This window comes from Zingiber officinale, chromosome 1A, assembly GCF_018446385.1.
Source record: "Zingiber officinale cultivar Zhangliang chromosome 1A, Zo_v1.1, whole genome shotgun sequence".
Lineage (NCBI taxonomy): Eukaryota > Viridiplantae > Streptophyta > Magnoliopsida > Zingiberales > Zingiberaceae > Zingiber > Zingiber officinale.
In genome coordinates this window covers 19,487,880-19,500,614 of record NC_055987.1, presented here as the reverse complement: position 1 = coordinate 19,500,614, position 12,735 = coordinate 19,487,880, and the positions used below count along the sequence as shown (strand labels likewise).

At 39.9% G+C, this 12,735-nt stretch overlaps 1 protein-coding gene across 1 annotated transcript; it reads left to right on the top strand.

Moving 5' to 3' along the window:
- The first annotated feature begins 3,143 nt into the window (after positions 1-3,143).
- On the top strand, positions 3,144-5,493 carry LOC122020151 (glycosylinositol phosphorylceramide mannosyl transferase 1-like). Its single transcript, XM_042577936.1, has 5 exons — positions 3,144-3,530; positions 4,233-4,635; positions 4,707-4,873; positions 4,951-5,021; positions 5,100-5,493. The coding sequence occupies exons 1-5, from the start codon at positions 3,196-3,198 to the stop codon at positions 5,258-5,260; spliced, it is 1,137 nt and encodes a 378-aa protein (XP_042433870.1). The 5' UTR covers positions 3,144-3,195; the 3' UTR covers positions 5,261-5,493.
- Positions 5,494-12,735: the final 7,242 nt, after the last annotated feature.

The window sequence follows — 12,735 nt, the reverse complement described above, 5'->3', positions numbered from 1 at the left end:
GGAGTTGGGATCAGAGCTTGAGGGATTTCAGTCGATCGTAATGGCCTCCTGTTAGGAGCTCGAGGCACATCGGCTAATGCCGTGGGTATCTTTGAAGGTGAAGGGTTTGACATTTGCTGCTTCCACAATGCCTCTTGTACCTTGGCTATAACTATTAAAGTCCTATGTCATGGTGATGACGGAAGGTCTTTCAATGTCATCCATTTCAACGTCTCAATTCAAGTCTTAACTCAGTATTCCCACAAACGACATTAATTTATTCTTGTTTGAGATCGTTTATGAATGTGCCACTAGTGAGTTGTCCTCTATATTGACGAAGTCGTCGAACGTCAAGAAGGACCAATCGCTAGGGAGTGTCCACAAAGGTTGAGAGAAAGAGAGACAAGGAGAGAGAAGGAGTGGGTTAGCACACATACAAACTTTTGATCAATCATCGCATCTCACTATTCTAATAATGTTCAACTTCTCACCCTTCCTCTTCATATACTTACTTGAGTGTTGGAGTGGATGAACTAGGATACTCCAACCTCCATTCTAACACTCTCCTCTCTCCTTGTCTCTCTTTCTCTTAGGTTTCATGGGCACTCCCTGGCAACTGGTCTTCCTTGTCGTTTGACAACTTCATCAATATAGAAGATAACTTACTAATGGCTCGTTCATTGGCAATCTTAGGCAAGAATAGCATACCTTAGTTTAGCCTCTCAAATACTCAAGTCAAGTTAGATAAAAGGAAAAGAGTAAAAGATTAAGAAAAGCGAGATCTGGGGATGGACTTGGGAGGATCAATCCAACTTAATCTGAGTTCACCTTGAGTTAAACAAGCTTGACTAGGATATATATATATATACACACACATCATTACCCTACATAATCCTGGGCGCTCCTCACATGTCTGAGCGCCCGGATGCCCACCTGAGCTTCCTGACTCACTTTATGAGAACTATTCCGCTGCGGAACAGTTATTGCGGAACGCTACAAACTTGTTTGCGTAATTTTTTTTTTCTAAAATCAAAATTTTCTCACCGCGTCATTGTTTTCCTTTTTATTTTTGTACAAGGAACTTTTCCTCGCTGAATCCATCCTCATCGCGCGACGCCAGACTCCTGCCCGCGCGCCTCGTGCCTGCCTGCCACCGGATGCCCATCTGCCGCAGGATGCTTGCCCGCTCAGGGCCTGGCCGGCTTGTCGCCTGTCCACCACTAGCTGTCTTCGGCCGCCTGGCCCAACCTAAACTATAGCCTGGGGAAAGGTGAACGTAGGGGAGATCACAGCTAGATTTCAGTCATAATCTGATGCGATCACGATCAGAATTCGGTCGTTGCTGAACCCCGGTTGATTCACAGTCGGATTGCAGTCGGAATCTGACCGCAATTGACCACGATCCAATTGTGATGCTAGTGGCCACGATCCGGCCGCGACACTAGCAGCCATGATTGCGGCCGGATTCTGGCTGATATTTTGGCTGCCATTTGGTAAGAATCCAATGATCCGATTGGGGTCCGGTTTGGGGTGATCTGTCGGTATCCAGTGAAAACCTATTATAGTCTTTAAGTAATTAAGCAGCTTCAAACGAACAATTTCAGAAAAAACAATTTTAAATCACGTCTAATTATTGGTCTCGAGAGTAGATTATCATTATCTCATCCTTCGAATGTGATACGAAGCCACCGTCGGTCAACGCCGTTGTTTTGACGTTAGGAATGACATTTAGTCCGTTCAAAACGAGGACAGTAAGTAACACTGACTCCGTTCGATCTTAAAACATTAATCAGTTACTCGTATGTAAACTTGCCGAATGTGCAGAGTCAGGTTCAGCCAGATTGACAGAATTTGACAATTTTCATTACTATTTGAGAAATCCCATCGGCTCTATATATTCTCCTCAATGCGCAAACAGCCAACAAAACTTCCTTCATTCGTCTTCTGTCCCAAGAAGTTATTGTAACATCGACACAATTTTCGATCAATGAGCCAATGAAATGCGATTGCACGATGAAGCACGGAACTTAAACTCTGATTTTGCTTCAAAGGAAAAAGATTGTTTGTCGTTAGCCCGCACCGGGAAGTCATTGAATCCTATTCCAGACGTAGACAGCCAAAGAGGAAATCGATACTTTCCGGAAAGAGAGAGAACGATCGGACTTCAGATATGATTCTGCTAAGCATTATTCTATTCTTATTCCTTTCAATTATAGTTGAATAGTTTACGTTTTAAATAAATACAATACTGACGTGGGATCAAAATCGGAGGACACTCTTTCGTCCCATTTATTTATCTCGCGAAGAAAAATTGGAGTGAAACTAACAAAAAAAAATATAAAAAAGAGACTGAAATCCAAACTCCTCGAATCTAGAAGGTCTGACTTCTGACCAACTCAATTAAATTTAGATTGGTCATCGGTGGAAATCGTTCGAGATCAAATTGATCTGAAGCGGAGTCGAAATTTCCACCCCTCTACCTTCCCTTCAAGTTGGAAGACTGGCTGGTTTAAGATGTCACCTCTCGCTTTCTTTGACCACACAGTACACAAAGAACATACGGACGTAGAATCCTTTTTTTTTTTTTTGACTGAAGGCCAAGATTTGGCCTTAATTAATTAGTTTTTTTTAATCTTTGTCCGATTTCAAATTAATTTGACACGGTTAAGCTTTGCTCGTCAATGGCTACCTAATTAGTGTTAATTTGATTCATATTCTGGAGGAATTAGAAACTTATTACGACGACTGTAGAAATTTTTAATTTCTAATTCTTGTGGGTTGTTTATTTCAAAGCAATACCTTCTTTTCCTTTCTCTATTTTTACCAACAAAAATATCATAGTTATACCATCGGAGTGGACCTAATCGATCGAAGCGAATTAAACCGGACCCAACTCAATTATATGAAAGGATCATATGTGCATGTGATCTAGATAATCAATTGCTTAACGGGTTATAAATTGAGATAACTTTATTAAATGCTTAAGAAATATTTTATTTTAAATATCCACTATCTAACCTTCCCTATCTTACCTTCTGGTATCTCACCATTTAATTGTATAGTTGAATTCTATTGTGAAAGTACATCTAGAAATAAATAATTGATACACAAAATAAATAGAATATGATCGAATTAACTCTATTAACCTGGAGCATGAACGAGTCAATGGAAAACAACCGACAGGAAGAGAAATGGCGGAAGCAAGCAGCGGCCTAAATGCGAGGCTTGAGAACTAATTATATAAACGGCGTGGGTTGTCAACAAAGCGTCGAATCTAGCTCGTCCTCTCTGTTCCACCTCAACGCCGTCCCAAGTTTCCTGCAGGTGATGAGAGGAGGTGGCAGCGGCGTCGGCAGCGGCGGAGGCAGTCCTCTGCTCCCCTCCTCCGGTGTCGGCGGCCGGAGAGCGCCACTCAAGTTCCGTCAGACAAAGTTCCGGGCGTTCCCTTCATGGACCCTCTCCTTCTTCCTCTTCGTCCTCCTGCTGCTCTTTGTCGTCGCTGGCCAGAGGCGCCGACTCCCCCGCTACGAAACGTCGCCGCCGCCTTCCGGGTGCGTTCTAATCTCCGAAACTTCAATCGCTATTAAATTTATTTATTTTTCAAGTTGAAGCTGTTAAACTTAAATTTGATACTTCTAATCCTCTCTGATTCTTATTTAATCTTTAAATACAAATTTTATCATTATTTTTCAATGTATTCGATCTATCGGTGATCACAAATGCTTTTCCTTCCTTCTCACATGATTCGTTGAACAAAAGAAAGCAAAGCGTTAATTAATTCTATACGTAAAAAAAAAACAGAGCTTTTTTTTTCTGACCATGTGCTCTTGTTCAATAAGTGTATTTTAAACCTTCCATGACACATCCAAAGTTGTGGAATAATCCAAAGATCGTACCATTTGAAATTAAAGCGCATACCTAATTCTGAATATTTTCTAAAATTTTTTTGTCCAACATGCTTGATTATATCTGTTACTACCTAGACGTTGGTCGGATCATTTATTGAATGTAAATGAACAAAGATTATTTGACAAAAAATTTAATCTTTGTTCATGTCGCTCGCAGTTTCTCTTCCTAATCAAGGCTAAAAAACCAGAGACGGAAGAATTTCTCAAAATTTTAAGCTACATACTCTGTTTTATAAATGCAAAATTACATACGGTGTTCCAGAGCAGGGCAAGAAAAATTTTTCCCAAAAAAAAAACTTAAAAGAGAGATAGAACTCATCCCTATTAAACCATTTCTTTTTACAGGAGTGGCTACACTGTTTTGATCAACACTTGGAAAAGAAATGACCTCCTCAAGCAATCTGTGAGTCACTATTCCTCCTGCGACGGCGTGGAATCCATCCACATCGTGTGGAGCGAGCCCGATCGGCCTTCGGATTCTCTGCGCGAGTCGCTGCGCCAAGCGGCGCAGCAGAATTCCAAGAACTGCGATGGGGCCGTCGATCTCAAGTTCGATCTGAACGAGGCAGATAGCTTGAACAACAGGTTCAGGGACATCAAGGACTTGAAGACTGACGCTGTCTTTTCCATCGACGACGACGTCCTCTTTCCTTGCGCTTCCATGGACTTGGCTTTCAGCGTCTGGCAGAGCGCCCCCACCGCCATGGTTGGCTTCGTTCCCCGGATGCATTGGCTGGACAATGAGATGGTACCACTTCTTTAACTCACCCATGCCTATTCGTTTTCTGATCCACCAGACTCATCTGTTTATCGGCGCAGAGGAACCGCGACAGAGAGTATTACAAGTACGGAGGGTGGTGGTCAGTGTGGTGGACCGGCACTTACAGCATGGTGCTCTCCAAGGCTGCATTCTTCCACAAGAAGTACCTTGATCTTTACACAAACCACATGCCTGAATCCATCAGACAGTATGTCACCAAATACAGGTCAGAAACATAAAATTGCTACTTGTTCTTATGGTACCCAAGGTCTGTGTTAAATATCTTGACTGATAAAATTGCAGAAACTGTGAAGACATTGCAATGTCATTTCTATCTGCAAACGCAACGGGTGCTCCGCCAATATGGGTGAAAGGTGAGGAGCAAGGTTGATGATGAAGTTATTTCTTTATTTAATTTACAGTATTTGATGGATAAGTCTATGCTTTTGCAGGGAGAATATTTGAGATTGGATCGAGTGGCATTAGCAGTTTGGGAGGACATAGCCAGAGAAGAACTCATTGTCTCAATTTGTTTGCTAAAATTTACGGGGAGATGCCTTTGGTGGCTACAAATATGAAGGTTGTAGATAGTAGGCATAGTTGGTTTTGGTGATGAGGTAGGCATACTTGGCTTTGCTGATGTATATCGTTTAGGACTTTATTTATTTATTTTTCCTTCTTATTCCATGATATTTGTATAGAAAAAAATGGGATATTTTGAGTAAAGTTTAGGTAAGAGTATTGAGGGAAATTTCTTCCATTATTTTTGTTTGATAAGTTAAACCTATTTAAACTTGTGTAACTTGTATAATATACTAAAACAAATTTAAGTGATTGTGTTTGGTAGTGTGAAGTGTTTGGTAGTGTGAAATAAAATGGCATGGAGATAATTTAATTTCATTTTTTTTAATGAAAATGACTCATTTCTCTAAATAAGTAGTTTTAAGAAATGACATTTTGTTTAGCTGCGATAGATTTCATATTACTTCTATCAAATATAATATTACAGTTAGAAATGTGAATGGAAATGTAGAAAGGGATAACGGGATTTTATTGTATATAATTTATCAAAAGATGTACTCAGATTTATAAATTGATCAAAAAATGTACTATATTTTGATATTTATCAAATGACGCACTTATTTTTCCACTCTTTCCATTCTACCCCTTAATCATTTGTCTCTTCTCTTTCCTCTTTCTCATGCATACAATTTCTTTTCTCTTTCCTCTCTACCATGCACGTATCCTTTCTTTTCTTTCCTCTCTCTCTTTACGATACATGCATGCAAGCATAATATGAACTTGATATGATTCCATATCAGACCCATGGGGTTAGAGTTTAACGTATGCCTTTCGATAACATTTTAGAACTTTCGGAGAAATTGAAATATGCAATGGACGACATGGTTGAACTCTATGCAATCTAAAAAATCCATAGAATCTGAAATGGTCCAATCTAAGGTCTCTAAGTCTATCAATGAATTTTGACTAAAATCCATTGATGGACCTAGAGATCTCAGATTAGACTCATTTCAGAGTTCATTGCATATTTCAGCTACTTCAGAAGTGTTGAAATATTGTTAAAAGAATCAGCTAAAATAGCCCAATGTGGGTCTGATATGAACCATAGGCCTAATATGGTTCATATTAGGCCCACGTTGGGCATGATTTATCTCATGGTGGAGGTTATCTTTTAGATAATTCTTGTTTTTTTTAAAGTTTAGTTAAGATTGTTGTATCATATTTTGTCAACTTTAGTGGATATGATGTAATAGAGGTTTAACGGGGAGCAATAAAACAAGCAAGAGAGTCGAAAGGACAAGAAACAAGATCAGAGCAGACTCACTATGCCATTCTACAAATTGTTCTCCTTCATAGACTCCACAAATTACGTCTTGATGTTGTTGGGTTCGCTTGGTGTAGCAGGGAATGAAGTTTCTCTATCACTTATGATGGTGCTCTTCAAAAATTTGATCCAATCCTTTGGAGGAGCTTTAAACGGACAAGATGTGCTTCATCAAGTCTCCAAGGTATGTACATTATGATCACCTTTTTAGCATTCTATTCCACGATTGGTTCCTCAAAAATATTTAATAGTTAAAGAATGAAGTTTGTTGGAAAAAGAATATTGATAGCCATAGATCTGATTGCATACAGGTAGCACTGGAATCTTTCTACCTAACAATTAGAGCAGACATTAGATCTTTTCTTGGTACGAATATTTACTTGACTCCCCATTAAACCTCTGTTACATCATATCCACTAAAGTTGACAAAATATGGTATAATAATCTCAACCAAACTTAAAAGAAAATAAGAATTATTAAAAGATAATCTCCACCATGGGATAAATCAAGCCCAATGTGGGCCTAATATGGAATCATATCAGGCCCACGGTTCATATCAGTGCCATGTTAGGTTGTTTTAGCAGATTTTTTTATAATATTTTTGTTGGTACCCAAGGTAGTTTTGATGTGATCAAATAAGTTAAGTTATGTCATATTGTGTTTAACCTTGTGTCTAAGTGTGCAGGAACTTAGGGGCACAGGAAGTCGAGCAAAAGACGCAGCTAGCGAGAAGGATGACATGGGAGAGAGCCGATGGGCTCGGTGCGTCTGAGGGATGAGGTGCTGCGGAAGAGTATGTGGACGGACGAGAAGAGAGCGTGTAGTGTTTTCGAGGGACGAGAAGCCGGAGCGGAATATTGCTCGAGGAGCAAAAGACACAACTAGCGAGAAAGTTGGCACGGGAGAAAGCAGACGGGATCGGTGCGTTCGAGGGACGAAAAGATGTGGAAGAGTACGCTAGTGGACAAGAAGGAAGCATGCTGCAATTCCGAGGGACGAGAAGCCGGAGCGGAAGATTGCTCGAGGAGAAGACCGGAAGTTGGGTTTGGGTAAGCCCTATTCTGGATGGCCGAAATCACCCAAGCGAGTGGAGCCAGAGCGGAAGACCTGGACTGAGGTGAGCGGAACCGAAGAAGGAGGCCTTGACCAAAAGTTAACAAAAGGCTGACTTCTGGGGCTCGGGGTGCCCTAACCAGTCTGGGGCGCCCAAAATCTGAAACTTAGCCAAATTCAACGTGGCACGTACCGTTGCATCAGGGATAAAATATTATCCCATTCCAGTCGTGTGGAACCATTCCAGACACTCCGAGCAAGGCTATATAAGCAGTCCTGCTCCCAGAAGCTAACAATAACCAAAAAAAAAAAAAAAAAAGAGAAACAACACTTGTGCTCGTTCAGTTTTCTGTTTAGCTTTCTGTTTTTGTGCGTTCATTGCTGTAAAGAGGCTTCTCCGCCTGAAGGAGAAATTAGTGTGACTTCGCCTTGGATTAACAACTTCCCTGGTTTTAATCAAGTAAACCTACTGTGTCGCTTTTCTTTTTAGTCTCTTTTATTATTCTTATGCAAGTGTTCTTTTAATTCAGGTATTTGTTCGAGAAATGTTTTCTTTTGCTTGATTTGTGTAGGGGCTATTCACCCTCCCTCTAATCGGTCGCTAAGGGTCCTAACAATTTTAACATCTCTAGAGAAGTTAAAATATGTAATGGACGGTATTGTTGGATTCCTTGCAGCCTCAGAAATCCATAGGACTTGAAATGGGTCCAATCTGAGTTCTCTAGGTCTATTAGTGGATTTTGACTGAAACCCACTGATGGATTTAGAGACCTCAAATTATACTAATTTTAGTTCCTATGGATTTATGAGATTGCAATGAGTTCAAATATGCTATCCATTGTTTATTTCAGCTTCTCCACGTTGGGCCTGATATGATCCTATATCAGGCCCAACGAGGAGATTTTTACATATTCTTTCTTATTATATTTTAACACCCCCGAGAAGTCGAAATAAATAATTGATAGCATATTTGAACTCCTTGCAATCTCATAAATCTATAAGAATTAAAATAGGTGTAATATGAGATATCTAGGTTTATCAGTGAGTTTTGACCGAAGCCCACTGATGGACCTAGACAGTTCTGATTGCATCTATTTTAGTTCCTGTAGATTTCTGAGATAGTAAGGAGTTCAAATATATTATCTATTATTTATTTTAGTTTCTCATATGTGTTAAAATATAATATTGAAGAATCGAAAAAAATCTTCATGTTGGGCTTGATATAGAATCACATCAAGCCTAACATTGGGCCTGATATGGAATCACATCAGGCCCAACGTGGAGATTTTTGTAGATTCTTCCTTATTATATTTTAGCAACTCTGAGAAGTTGAAATAAATAATAGATAATATATTTAAACTCCTTGCAACCTCATAAATCCACAAAAACTAAAATTGGTGCAATCTGAGGTCTCTAGGTTTATTAGTAGATTTTGATCAAAATCCACTGATAGACCTAGAGACCTTAGATTGGATCCATTTCAAGTTCTGTGGATTTCTGAGGCTGTAAGAAGTCCAACAGTGTCATCTATTGTATTATTTTAACTTCTTCGGAGGTGTTAAAATGTTATAGGAAAAATCAACTAAAACAACCTAACGTGGCCCTGATATGAACCATGTGCCTGATATGGTTCATATCAAGCCCACATTGGGCTTGATTTATCTCATGGTAGAGATTGTCTTTTAATAATTCTTATTTTCTTTTGAGTTTGGTTGAGATTGTGATACTATATTTTGTCAACTTTGGTGGATATGATGTAATAGAGGTCTAATGGGGAGTCAAGTAAATATTCGTACCAAGAAAAGATGCAATATATGCTCCAATTGCTAGGTAGAAAAATTCTAGTGCTACTTGTATGCAATCAGATCCATGACTATCAATATTCTTTTTGTAACAAACTTCATTCTTTAATTGTTAAGTATTTTTAAGGAACCAATCGTGGAATAGAATGCTAAAAACGTGATTGTAATGCACATACCTTGGAGACTCGATGAAGCACATCATGTTCGTTTGAAGCTCCTCCAAATGACTGGATCAAATTTACGAAGAGCACCATCATAAGTGATAGAGAAACTCCATTCCCTATGACACCAAGTGAACCCAACAACATCAAGACGTAATTTGTGGAGTCTACGAAGGAGAACAATTTATAGAAGGTCATAGTGAGCATGCTCTGATCTTGTTTCTTGTCCTTCTGACTCTCTTGCTTGTTTTGTTGATCCCCATTAAACCTCTGTTACATCATATCCACTAAAGTTGATAAAATATGGTATAACTGTTGGGACCGAAAAGTAGCTAGAGCGGGGGTGAATAGCTCATCGCGTGCTTCGTGGTTGGCATTGCTTGTTTCTTCAAAGATGTGCAGCGGAAATGTACAAGAAACATAATACAACGCTAACAAATAGATTTTACTTGGTATCCACCTCGCAAGAGGTGACTAATCCAAGGATCCACACACTCACGCACCCTCCATTATGAAACACACTCCTCTACGGTAACTACCGAAGGCGGAGAAGCCTTTACAAACTCTCAATACAAGAAGAAAGGAAATGATATGAAATACAAGCAAAAGCTTACAATAAACCCTAACCCTAACTTCTCTTCTTGCTTTTGATCCGCCTCTTGACTTGGAAGAACCTCCAAGAATCTTCAAGAACTGGCGATCTGAACTTGAGAGAGAGCTGTGGAGTCGCAGGTGAAGATCGGAGATGAATCGTGTGAGCTCTACTGAAGGAAACGCTCGCCTGTAGCTAAATACGACGTCAACGGTCGGATCCCGATCGATTGGATTGCTCCCAATCGATCGGGGAGGCTTTGGATCGATCAACCGATCGATCCAGAGTGCCTCTGTGCTCTTTGGAATAGCCTAGATCGATCGGTTGATCGATCCAGGGCTTATCGCGCACAAAAAGCAGCTCCCAATCGATCCACTGATCGATCCAGGGCTTATCGCGCACAAACAGCAGCTCCCAATCGATCCACTGATCGATTGGGACCTCTGGATCGATCCACGGATCGATCCAAAGGGGTTCTATTCGTGGAGACTCACTCGATCGATCAGTTGATCGATTGAGCATGATTCAATCGATCGGCTGATCGATCCAGATCTGCTGGATCGATCAGCTGATCGATCCAGATCTACTGGATCAATCGACTGATCAATCCAGATCTACTGGATCAATCGGCTGATCAATCGAGATATTGGTTTTTGCCCAAAAGCAAGTCCAAAACCCCCTAAACCAACATCCAGTTAACCATGACTTGTTGGTATATAAAACCTAGCATCCGGTCACCCTTGACCAGCTAGGACTCTCTCACCAAGTGTCTGGTCAATCCCTTTGACCCACTTGGACTTTTCTCCTCTTGCTAAGTATCCGGTCAATTCCATTGACCTACTTGGACTTTCACCAGATGTCTGGTCAACCTTGACCCATCTAGATTTCCCCGTGCCTGGCTTCACTCACCAAGACTTCCCTTCTGCCTAGCTTTACTCACTAGGACTTTCACTTGACTTCACTCACCAGGATTTCCCTTCTGCCTAGCTTCACTCACTAGGTCTTCTCATCTGCCTGGCTTCACTCACCAGGACTTCCTTCACAATCTCCCCACATGAACAATTGCACCTGCAATGTTCATGTGTTGTCTACAAGTATTGTCAAACATCGAAAACAAAACATCAAGACTCGAGCTTGACTCACTTCAAGCCTAGTCAAACAGGTCAACCTTGACCTAGGGAATATTGCACCAACAATCTCCCCCTTTTTGATGTTTGACAATACCACTTGTTAAGTTAGGAAATTAGGCTAATCCCATAGCCTCAACTCCCTTAATGCCAATATCTGAATGATGGTTCCCTCAATTTTTCTCCTTTTCTAGAGGGCAAACTCCCCCTTTAGGTACTGAAGGCCTAACTTAACCATGCATTCTCCCCCTATTGGCACACATCATAAACATGCCTCAATCTTTGGGCACACATCAACCACAACCTCTCCCCATAAAGAGTTGTTTATCGTTGTTCACAACTTCACTCGTTGTTATCAACACGATAATAAAGATCGTATACCCTTCATTATCATCAATGCTCACCCTTGAGCATTAACCACTTAAATAACCCAAATGAAGGTCTCATAACCTTCATTTTTTATCAAATGCTCATCCATGAGCAAACTCCACTTAAACAATGAGGATATCCACTCCCCATTAATTTCAATGCCCAACCTTGAGCATTTTCTCTAAAAGAAGGTTAACCACCTCCCAAGGTGTATGAAAAATAATTTTCATATCCTTAAAAAGTAACTCCCCCTAAAGACATTGTCGTACCTTCTGTCATTGCACCAACAATGACTTGGAATCCCTAAACCTTTAGGAGACCCAAAATTTAGAAGTTTTGAGGTTCAAAAATTTAATATTGAAACAAACCTCAACCTAAACTTCAATTTAGTCTTCCTTAACCAATCCATCCTTGTTTTTAGTACGAAAACACCCTTTTTATGTATACAAATATATTTTTAAGGGTGTGGAATGGTTACCTCGACTAACCATGGTTCAAAAATGCTGAAATCAGGCTTTACCAGCCCAAATCAGCAACTTCGATCGATTGGAGTTGGGTCCCAATCGATCGGACCATTCTGAATCGATCCACTAATCGATTCAGGGAGTGTTGGATCGATCGGTGGATCGATCTAGACGACTTCTGTTGCGAGAAGCTTGCTCTCAATCGATCGCCCGATCAATTGAGACCATTCAATCGATCGGGTGATCGATTGAGGTCCTGATATTTCTGAAATTCACTTTCAGTGAATTTCAGAAACCCCTAGAAAAATCTACAAAACTCCAAAAATCGTAAAAATTTGTGTAGACATTATTTAGGGTATACTTTATCATGGAAAAATAGTTTTCTAAGAAAATAATTCATATTTTCAAAGATTGACACAAACTTGAAAACTTGCAAAAACTTTAGTGTTTTCTTCAAGTTTGTGTCTAACTATTCAATGGTGATTACTATCAAAAGATAGCCTTCACCAATGTTTTCCAAAATCATTTTAAAAATATTTTCAAAACCAATATCCCACCATGTTCTTTGGGCTTAATGCACATGACTTGTACATTAGCTTTCCCAATGATGGAAAAACACATAACTATGTGTTTTGATGAATTTAAAACTTAAAAGAATGCACTAAATCAATATC

Bases quoted from the DNA above. Each gene is read 5' to 3' on its own strand.
- LOC122020151 (XM_042577936.1), top strand. From the start codon at position 3,196: ATGCGAGGCTTGAGAACTAATTATATAAACGGCGTGGGTTGTCAACAA. The intron at 4,874-4,950 runs GTCAGAAACATA...ATAAAATTGCAG, and splicing joins CAGTATGTCACCAAATACAG to AAACTGTGAAGACATTGCAA. The intron at 5,022-5,099 runs GTGAGGAGCAAG...ATGCTTTTGCAG, and splicing joins TCCGCCAATATGGGTGAAAG to GGAGAATATTTGAGATTGGA.